The sequence below is a fragment of the Passer domesticus genome, chromosome 24 (assembly GCF_036417665.1).
Source record: "Passer domesticus isolate bPasDom1 chromosome 24, bPasDom1.hap1, whole genome shotgun sequence".
Lineage (NCBI taxonomy): Eukaryota > Metazoa > Chordata > Aves > Passeriformes > Passeridae > Passer > Passer domesticus.
In genome coordinates, this window is record NC_087497.1 from 3676204 (window position 1) to 3686704 (window position 10501).

Below are 10501 nucleotides of genomic sequence, written 5' to 3' on the forward strand. Positions count from 1 at the left end.
CAGAGCACAGCAGTGGGATTGAGCTGGGCTTGCTGGCTGCCCCAGCAGCACACACAGCAGTCTGGGGGAGAAACTTCAACCACATCTGTGCTGGGGCCTGACCCTCCCAAACCACCCCATGTGCCCCCAGGGCTGTCCCTGCAGTAGAAACATCACAACCAGTCAGTCAGCTCCAGCTCTTCCTCTCCTGGTTGTGATAATGAACCTCTGCATTGATTCCTTAATTGTCTCTCAGTGCAGCTTTGAGACACAAAAATGAACATTTACCCCTTTACACATCCTGTAAAACTAGAATTACCTATTGTCTTTTACAGGAACACCAGCCTTGAAATCCTGCAGCATTTTTCAACTGCAGATGCCATTACAGACAGCAGCAAACCCCTCACCTGGTTAAAGGTGTGCTCAGATCCCTGACAAACCACTCCATCCCCCCCACCACACACACAGAGCCACATGAGCTCTGTCACTGCAGTGACAGCCTCACAGGCTTCCTCTCACAGTCAATAAAGATTTCAGACTGAGAGCTGCAGGTTTGTTTTGAAATGCAGCTGGTCTCTGGGAGCACCTGCCTCCCTGGTTTCTGATTAACTACAGAGTCACTGCCCTGTGGTAAATGAAGAGCACAAGTTTCAATACAGACCATAAAGTTATTTAACCAGTGAGATAAGAACGTGCTGTGCTGCAGGGGAGCAGGTGGGAGGGGAAGATCCTACACCACAAGGTGAGCACTGATATTCCTGCTGGACTTCCAGTCCATAACAAATCTTCAGAGCAAAACCTGGACACGTTACCATTCAAACATTCCACACTCAACACAGATGTACTGTAACTGGATAAAATATGTATTTATTTCCAGGCTGTACTGGAATTGCCCCTTAAAGCCAGACACAGTCCATGCTGATTCCAAAATTGCCAGGAGTGTGGCAATTCTGCTGCTTTAAATGGCAATAAATGCTGCTTTAGCAGCAGAGACACCCACACTGTGGTGCTGAGTGAGAGCCAGTGCTGCTGCTTGTCCTGCCTGCCCTGGGCACTGAGCAACCCCAGGGGAGCCAAATCAGCAGCAGACACTGCACATGCCCTTATCTGCCACAGCACATGGATGTTTTGGTCTCACTGCATCAATCAGCAGCCTGTCAATAACCAGCCTCACACTGCACACAGACATCAAAGCCAGTCAGAGGAACTCAGGGAGGAAGGATCATTTCTCTGGCTGCCCCGGAAAGCCAACCAAAATGCTGAATGTTCCTCCACAAAGCCACCAGAGACCAAATATGTCAACTCAGCAGTTTTTATTTATATAACACAGTTTTTCTTTGCCAGGGCTGTCACATGGCTGTTCAGTACATGACTACTGCATAGTGATACAGAAAGTTCAGCAAGTGTCAGCTGGGGAGTACAAAATGTTAATCTTCTCATTGCAAGAGAGGCAGCAGATACCAGCATTCCACCAGAAACCCAAACCCACCTTGCCAAGTAACATCTGGCTGAGGTGAGAACAGCATTGATTAAAACTGCAAGCAGCAAGGTGCTGAACAGTAACATTAAAAACCATTTTATCTGTAATTTACAAATATGCAAAGTATCAGGTTATTTAAAATTAAGAAGCATTTTGCTTACTAACATGAAACATTACTAATTTGTAATGTATCATTATTAACCAGGTATACAGGTTCCTGTGTCCCTGTGGTCTCATGGCACATGGTGCCAGTCTGGGCAGGTCATTCCTTGGACAGCAGAGGGAAGAGCAGGAACAGACAGCACTGCTCCCAGGAGGGTTTCAGGACCAGCTGCCTTCCACTCTCCCCTTCCTAATTTGCCACTCAATAACCTTGGTTTAACCACAGAAGGGCGTATTGTATTTAGAAAACAACACCACACACAGATACAATGTGTATCAACAAATCAACTGCTTCTGGCCTGCAAGTGCCAGGAACACTTCTGCATCCCTTGCACAGCAAAATTCCAGGACCAGAACCAATTACTACAGCAATTGGTTTTGCATATTTAAAATCTCTTACAGTACCTACAATAGAAAACATCTTACAGAGTAAGAGGAAATGGAACAGAAACAGTCTTGCCAAATAATTCTTATTCTACAATTCTGGATGCTGCTCTAGTTGGGCACAGCCAAAGGGGACAGGGGAATATTGGTGAGGAAGAGGAAGCAACAGCTTTACAACACAAAATATTAAAGACTCCTTGGAAAGGCCCCTGGCAGCAGTCCAGATGTGACTGCAGCTCTTCTATTGCTGTCTGAAGGCAAAAGGCACATAATAAATCATTGTCAATGCTGTACAGAGCCATCCTGGGACAGAGACAGTTCCAGAGCAGCACTCACAGCATGCTCAGCTCACCCACCTGCTCTGACACTGCAGCTGTCAGCACACACCCAACACACAACTCACACACAGCCTTGGAGCGGTGTCCAGCCACTCCTCCTGAGCAAGGACTGTGCTCCTGGGAGCTCACAGCTCACTAAGCACTTGTGGTCCATGGGGCACAATTACCTCAGGAAAATCAGCTGAGGTGGGAGGGGTGTGGAAAACATCATTCAAGAAGTGCACCAGTAAAACCAGTCAGATAAACCCAGCTTCAGATTACGTTAATAACGCAACATTTGCCACAGATCTGAGTGGTGGGATTTAGTCAAAAGGCTTAGTCAGGACCTAACAACAGCATTGACAAGGCATTTGGGTCCTCAGAAACTAGCCTTAGGCCACTACAAAGGCAGCACCCACTTCTCTCACATCCAGTTATGGTCAACTGCAGGAGCTCAGGGTGTGCCAGACTCCCATGAACCCCAAAGGAACAGTCCTGCTCTAGAGCTGCAGCCTCCCTTCCTGCTTAGCCCCTGGGGAAGGTGGGACGCTGGGGTGTTCTCACCTCTCCCACAGGCACGTGGTCATAGCTGGAGCAGAATTTGCTGTGAGCACACCACATCTGGCACCCAGCCTCCAGCTGGGGCCCAGTACTTCCAAGGGAATAAGAAGGAGCAACTCAGAAGGCATCTGTGGCAGCTGCAGAGGCAAACCCAGCCCCTCAAGCCCTCCCCATACCTGCCTGCCCTTGGCACCTGCCTCACACACCTGGGTTCTGGGCCTTGTAGGTGAGGATCTCTGCTGCCAGCCTCTGCGGGTCCAGCAGCCGGGGGAAGCGGCTCATGACTGCATCCACCAGGTGTGGGTGGAAGATGCCACACAGCTTGACGTGCACGCTGGCCCGCTCCTCAGCAAACTGCTCCTCTGCAGCCCAGGGCCCCGAGTCCCCGTAGGCTGGCCCCGGGGCCCTCTGCACGGGCCGGGGGCTGTGCACGCCCGGGGATCTCACCTGCGGCAGCGCGTACGGCTCCGACCAGAACTCGCGCGAGCGCGGCACGGCGGCGCCGAACTCCCCGGGCAGGCTGTACTGCCCCGCTGCCCCTGCGTGCACAGGCACCCCAAAGCCTGAGAAAGAGGGGGGAGCCCCTGAGCGGGACATCTCGGGGCTGTACTGCAAGAAGCTAGCACCAGAGGATGAGGATTTGTGGGAGCTGTGGTTGTAGGAGACCAGACCGTTCTGCTCTAAGCTGGGGGAATGGGGGTACACAGGTCTCTGCCTGCCGCAGGAGCAGACGGGCACCTGCTCCGCATGGGAATGGTCACAGTGACTGGTACATCTGTGAGGCCACATGTCAGACAGCTGGTTCTCCAGAGACCCAATGCCTGAGTCGAGATGCTCCTGAGAGATGTAAGACAGAGAATCCATGGGAGGCTGCTGGTACCTGTCAGGGGAGACAGTGCCTGGCACGCAGCCTTTGGCCTGAAGCACAACGTCACTGGGCTTGGCTTTGTGGGCCAAGCTCTTCCTCTCTGCAGAGACCTTCTGTAAAGAGCCTTTGTCACTCTCCGTGGGCACAGAGCACAGGAGCTCTGCCTGGGAACCCCGCTTCCCCTTTTTCTCCTCCTTGGCACTGGTACTTCTGGTTGGAGAGAGCCTTGCGTTGGCACGGAGTTCATCAGCTAACGAGCGCTGCGGCTGGTTGATCCTTTCAGGATGGTAGAACTTGCACTTAATTCCATAAGTGCATTTTTTCCCTGTAAGGAAAGCCAGAGCATGGAATGACCAGCTGGATTTGACTACATTATGAGTGACACTTGCACAGGCACCTTGTTCTTCACATTAAGAAGGCAGATCTTACCATAAGGGCACTGCTGTTTCTTGTGTTCTGGAACTACAGGTTTCTTCCTGAGGAAGTTATCCAGGCTGGGGCCATGACGCCCTAAGGGATCATCTGGAGGCATAAACCTAAAGAAAAACAAATGTCAGTCAGAAGCAGTTCGCTTTTCTGAGTTGAGGTTTGGTGTCTCCTCAAAGCCTCCTATTTCATTAAAGATCACAAGCTATCTGAGCCCTACAAAGCTCTCCCATTTCCTGCAGATAACCCTCCTGCCACCCAGTCCACACCAGCACAGAATGCTTCCCTCCAGGCACAGAAGAGGTTCAATGCCTGGTTGTCAACCAGAATTAGTACCTGCTGCTAACAGCTGTCCTGTGTGAAAATCACACCCTGGAGCATTCCTTGGAGCTCCTACCTCTAAATTAGGAGCAGCTACTGAGATGCTGCCAACTTCTTTTGGCTTTGTATCCTACAGCTTTTCATTATTTCTTCACTAGCATTTTGCTCTTCTCATGCATCACTTGCTATTGTTTCATTAGAACTAGCCAGTGTGATCACACAGATCTTTCTTAAAAGCCCAGGAAAACGTGATCATGATGCCGTGGAGGGGCTCCCTAGAACAGAGGCTAGCCAGAGTTAGGAGAATAAAATGGGTATTTATTAAAGGCCTTCAATAGATACCCCCTGGGCAGTCAAAAGCCTTCCAGAGGCTACACCCAAGATGGACCATGGTCATGAGTTTTTCAGACAGATCTAAGTTTGGTCTATTTGCACATCAGGGGTTAATTGCCCAATTACAGCTTCAGGTAATGAAGTCATATTCCCCAATTTTCTCCCGTTCTCCCAATTCAATTCTGTTTATACTTTTCAGGGCCTGAGGCAGAGGGTGCCCTTGGTTCTCAGGCCCAGAAGGATTGTATTGTCTGACTCTCACCATCATATTTCATGGAAAAATCCCCTTGCCCAGGATTTCTCTCCTGAGAAGCTGAGAAGCCTCAGAGAAAAAGGAACACAATATCATCTCAGTTGCTTCTCCTGTGTTTTTCTGCTTTGGAATGTGGTTGGAGATTGGTTTCATGTGAATTGTTTTCACTTACTGGCCAACTATGGCCAAGCTGTGTCGGACTCTGGAGAAAGAGTCACAAGTTCTCACGAGTATCTTTTAGCCTTCTGTAAGTATCCTTGCTGTATTCTTTAATATCATATAGATCATAAAATAATAAATTAGCCTTCTAAGAACATGGAGTCAGATGCATCATTCCTTCCTTCAACTGGGAACCCACAAATACAAGACATGACCAACACATGACGAGAGCTTACTAACGCTCTATATGGAATTTAGAGTTACGCACTGATGCTGTACGAGAAATAAAAAATCTGATAGTAAAAAACACAAGCTAAAAACTGCAGGCACGAGCCATACTTGTCGTTGACAAAGGAGTACATCAGCAGGCGCTCCTCGATGAACTTCTTCCACTCGGGCCGCTCGTTCTGCAGGTCGCGGTAGGTGTCGTTGGACACCACGATGCCGTCGGACTCGTGGGCCAGCTTCACGATGAAGCGGTCGTCGTAGCACACCACGCGCTTGCCGCCCACCCGCCGTGATGGTGTGAACACCAGGATCTTCTTCTTCTCCAGGTCACGCAGGATGTACTGGTCTAGAGCAAACACAACTGTCAGCGCACCTGCACGGCCCTCTGTAGCCAGTTTGCTTCACAGAGAAAATCTGAACCTCAGAGAAAGGGAAAGCAATGCTTATCTCATTTGCTGTGCCTGTGTTTGTGCAAAAGTAGAATGCAATATGGAGATTGTTTGCCCAGAGTGATGGGGTTTTGTTTCCTTGGCCTATCAGGGCCAAGTGTGTGTGTGTGTCTCGGGACTGTCGGTGACAGTCACGAGATGAGGGCAGTGGAGTGCAGTTGTGTGCTTGGCAGATTCAGTTTAGATGTAACCTAATATAGTGTAATATAATATAGTATAGTAAAATAAAGTAATCAATCAGCCTTCTGATATCCATGGAGTCAGATGCATTATTCTCTCCCCTTTCTTGGGGTTGCCCTGAATACTATAGCCCTCCATGCAGATAAAGTAACATTATAAATAAACAAAAACATTCATTCTGTCTCTCCACAACCCTGACAGTATTCAGCCCTGCTCAATGGTGTTCTGAGTTATTCAAATCTCAGCTCTCTGCAAGCTCCCCTCCATTTGAATAATTCTGGCTAAATATGCTTCAGTTAAATACAAAGCGTGTCCCCTGCAAGAGGAAAAATATCAAGAAATAAAAGACAAGAAGTTAGGAAGCAGAGCAGTATTACATTTCTTGTTTTCTGAATTATTCCAACTGATTCTGGCAAAAGCTGGCTTAGGGGAGAAGTTAATGACTAATACTCCCTGGTCAGTTCAGCTCATTGCAGCTCCTACTACTCAGACTTTCCATTCTGAAGTTAATTACTGACTTAACCAGAACTCTGCAAGCTCGCTGAATGACAGAGCAGTCAGCCTGAAAAGCTACTTTTGGTTTCCATATTTTCATACCTGTTATGAGTACATCTGGTCGGGGCTGCTCCTTCCTCCACGATGGCACAAAGACTGTAATATCCTTGTGTCCCCTGTCCCAAAACCACTGGACAGCCAGAAGGATACCTCGGCAGGAGAACACTTCTTTATTCCCATGGCTGCAAAGAAGAAAATTAAGACTTTAATCCCTTCATGATTCAGTGCACACTAGTCAGGCAGTGCACAGAGCAAAGCTGGTAACTAGGACAAGCTGCAGTGAAGTGCTGAGGAGCACAGGTAGCAAACACAGATACTTGTCTTGTGTAACAACACCCTCACTCAGACCTGCCCAGCACCCCCGTTCATGTCAGCACCTCAGGATACCAGTGAACACCCAAATACTCACTGGGAGGCAGACAGCAGCTGGAACTGTTGCAGCTGCTCTGAAACAGTCTCTGCTTCAAGCCTGGACTTCTGATGGTTATTTTTAGCCCAGAGCACAATGTGACCCAAAAGCCCTTTGTGCTACTCTGACAGCTAATGCCAGTGGCTGCTTCCTGCCAGGGTGCACTGTACCTCACCGGGCCTTTGCTTGCAAACTTGCTCTGATCACTTCAGGAAAACAAGATATTTTATATGCACTCATCTCAATGAAAGATGATTCACTCCATGATGGCTCAAAACCTCATCTACAAATGCACTATTTGCACTAAATGGCATCATCTCCTGTCATCAGTGCTGGATGAGAGAACAGCTCATGGCAGTTGGAGAACAAAGTTTGACAAGCTTGTCAGAAGCCATGGACTGATGCAAAAAGCTTCTTAATTATTCATTAGGTCATATCAATAAGCTTCCAGAACTTCTAGGAGGAAACTACCCCTCCTCTTTTACAAGCACTAGTATTTACAGTGCAATCAGCTCTTCTGCTGATAGTGGTTTTGGCAAACTTTCAACACTTCTATTCCAGCCTGATATGTCACTGTGGGGATCCAAGTGCCCATGTTCTGTGATGATGCACTACACCAAAAGGAGAACTGCTCTCAGAACTCAGGAAGACTTTCCTCACCTGGGCACTACCTGTCCCAGATCTTCCTCCTTCCATCTGCACCTGGATGGCATTTCAGCCCCTCGCCAGAGCCATTCCTGCAGGGGCACTGTTGCAGCACCACTACAGAGAAGTTTCAGTTCCCCTCCCAGCCTCACCCTCTCTTTCAAACTACAAAGGAAGTTGAAGAGCTGTACAAAAGTACTTATTCTAGAAGAATTAAACACTTGGCAACAGAACTAACACCTGAAGAGACACCTAACACACCTTCAATAAGAATCCTAAATTACAGAAGGCTGAAAATCACCATCAGAAGATGCTCTAAAAGTTTTCTCCGATATCAGATGGATTTAGCTACAAATAGCCAGGCATAGGTTACTACAATTTTTTAGAGGTAAATGTGAAAAAACAAATCCTTTTTGGTGGATTTTTTTTGTTTGTCTTTGTTTTGGGTTGTTGGTCGTTTCTTATTTTTTGAGTCTCTGCAACCAACCTCAAACCTCCAGAAGGCAGCTAATTGGGCTGATCTGATTTGGCAGCAGCCAAGGAAAAATTCCCTTAGAAGGAAGTAAAAGCTAATTTCCACTATGATTTGCATAAGTTTGTCAAGAGCTGTTGAGGGAGGCCGCTGTACATACTGAAAATGAATCAGCAGGGAACATCACACCATCAATACAGGAAGTTTCAGAATGGAATTCCCCTTCTAGTGAATTGCTTAAAAAAGCCAGACTGCTTCTCTCACGTCAGACCCTGGGCCCTGGCCTGCCCTGACTCACAGCTGCTGTGATTTTCCCTCTGCATTTTGGGGTAACTTTCACCACCAAGAGGCTCCTCATTAACAAACACGGCCAATCCCGCTGGTAAAGCCCAAGCACTTATCCAAGGTAAACTTTGTTGCCAGAGTCACTTATCGCCTAAGCTCACAATGGGCCATTTTCCACAGTGTTCCCAGAGCTGTGGAGAGAGTAGGAACTGGAACAGGTTCTCTTCAGGGGTGCCAGGCACGGCTTTCACTCTCCTGCCCTGTTCCACTGCCACCACCATTCCTCATTCGCCGCGGGGCTCACCTGTGCCCCATCTTTCTCAGTTCTGTTCTCAGAACTGTCAGCCAGGGCTTGGCAGAAACCACACCTGCAAACAAACCTCCACGCAGCACTTTCACCTCAGACAAACCTACTGCAACCGACACGGCAGCTCCACCCGCACGCAGGGTTATTTTTTATAAAATCTGCATACACAAACATAAACAGCAAAGGAGGTGGCTTCTGAGCTGCAACAGAAAAAAAGCTTTCAGCATCCAGTTCAGAACCTGGTGTGTTAAATTGCAAGAGTCTGCTATGCAGAGGTGGGGAACATATACTTCTGGGGTTGGGGTGAGGGCAAGCAGTGCTCACCAAAGTGGGAGCAAAAGCCAGGGTGAAAACGGGGACATCACACCAAAAAATATCCAGCCCTGGGATTCAGAATGCTTCATGGATACTGGGGGCTCTGGTCACAGCGTCCAACAGGACCTGCTCCAGCAACGCTGGGACAAATGAAATGCTAAGGATGAGTCACAGCCCTGCCTCGGTGACACCTGTAACATCTCATCGCTCTCTGCCTTGGAGAGAAATTCACCAATATACAAGAGGCACAGTTTGGAGACAAGTTTCCAATAGAGCTCCATATTACAAAGCTTCTCTAATTAACCCTGTAATTATTTATTGAGCAACTTCCTGCTACGGAAACTTGCACAAAGCCACTAGCTGAGAGGACAACGTCTCTTCAGTTATCCCCTCAGCACTAGGGCACAGGAGGAAGTGTCTGTTTCAAAGGAAGCACTGCTGCCCTCACCATTGCCCCGTGACAGAGCAGTGGCAAGACAGGCCCGCACCGGCAAACGTGATGCTCGTCCTCGTGTGTCAGAGAAGCACCTTGGAAAATATTACCAGCCCCCTCCACGCACCCAGAAGCGGCTGCTTTCAGCGGGGCCCTCACAGCTTTTGGTCCGAGCCCTGCGCGCCTGGCGGAGCCCACAGCCCGAGCCCAGAGCCCGGCAGCCCCGCGCCCACCCGGACGCACCTCATGGCCACGTTGCTGCCATCGATGACGATGGGCTTCAGGTTGTCGCTCTCCGTCTCCTCGGGGCCGGGCGCGGGGGATTTGTTGCCGGCGCCGCCCCGAGGGACCAGCGGGGCCTCGCCGGGCTCGGGCGGGGCCTCGGGGCCGTCCCGCTCGGCCGGGCCGTGCTTCACCAGCTCCCCCAGCACCGTGTTGGTGTCGGCGCCCAGGCCCAGCTTCTGCAGCACGACGCGGATCTCCTCCGAGGAGTAGCCGAGCTTGCGGAAAAAATCCACCTTCAGCTGCAGCTCGGGGCCGTCGCCGGGCCCCTCGGGGCTCTCGCTGCCGCTCATCCCCGCTGCGGGCCGGGCCGCGCCCGGCAGCGCCTCAGGCCAGCCCGGGGCGACGCTGCCCGCGCTCATGGCTCCCGGCGGGGGACTCGCGGCCTCCGCTCGCCGCCGGGACCTGCGGGGCAACAGCGGCGTTAGCAGCGGCCCCAAGCCCGGCCGAACCCTGGCCCCCGCCCCGCCCCGCTGCCGGCCGAGCCCCGGCCCCACAGCCCAGCCCAGCCCGGCCCCGCTCCCGGCCGAGCCCCGGTCCCTGCTCCGGGCCGAACCCCCGCGCTCACCGCGCCGCTGCCACCGCCGGGCTGCCGCTGCCTCTCCATGGGGCCGGAGCAGGGCGGCGGGAGGCAGCCTATTTATGCGGAGAGGCAGCAGGGCGGAAGGGCAGAGCTAGGGGTGGAGCGCCAGCCTATG

General features: G+C 50.6%; 1 protein-coding gene across 1 annotated transcript; it reads right to left on the reverse strand.

Annotated features, from left to right (window-relative positions):
* Positions 1 to 1277: 1277 nt before the first annotated feature.
* ZC3H12A (zinc finger CCCH-type containing 12A) lies at positions 1278 to 10501 on the reverse strand. Its single transcript, XM_064398331.1, has 6 exons — positions 10372 to 10501; positions 9765 to 10208; positions 6698 to 6837; positions 5583 to 5817; positions 4181 to 4287; positions 1278 to 4076 (listed from the first exon to the last, which is right to left on the reverse strand). Exons 2-6 carry the CDS (start codon positions 10163 to 10165, stop codon positions 3082 to 3084), a joined length of 1878 nt encoding a protein of 625 aa, XP_064254401.1. The 5' UTR covers positions 10166 to 10208; positions 10372 to 10501; the 3' UTR covers positions 1278 to 3081.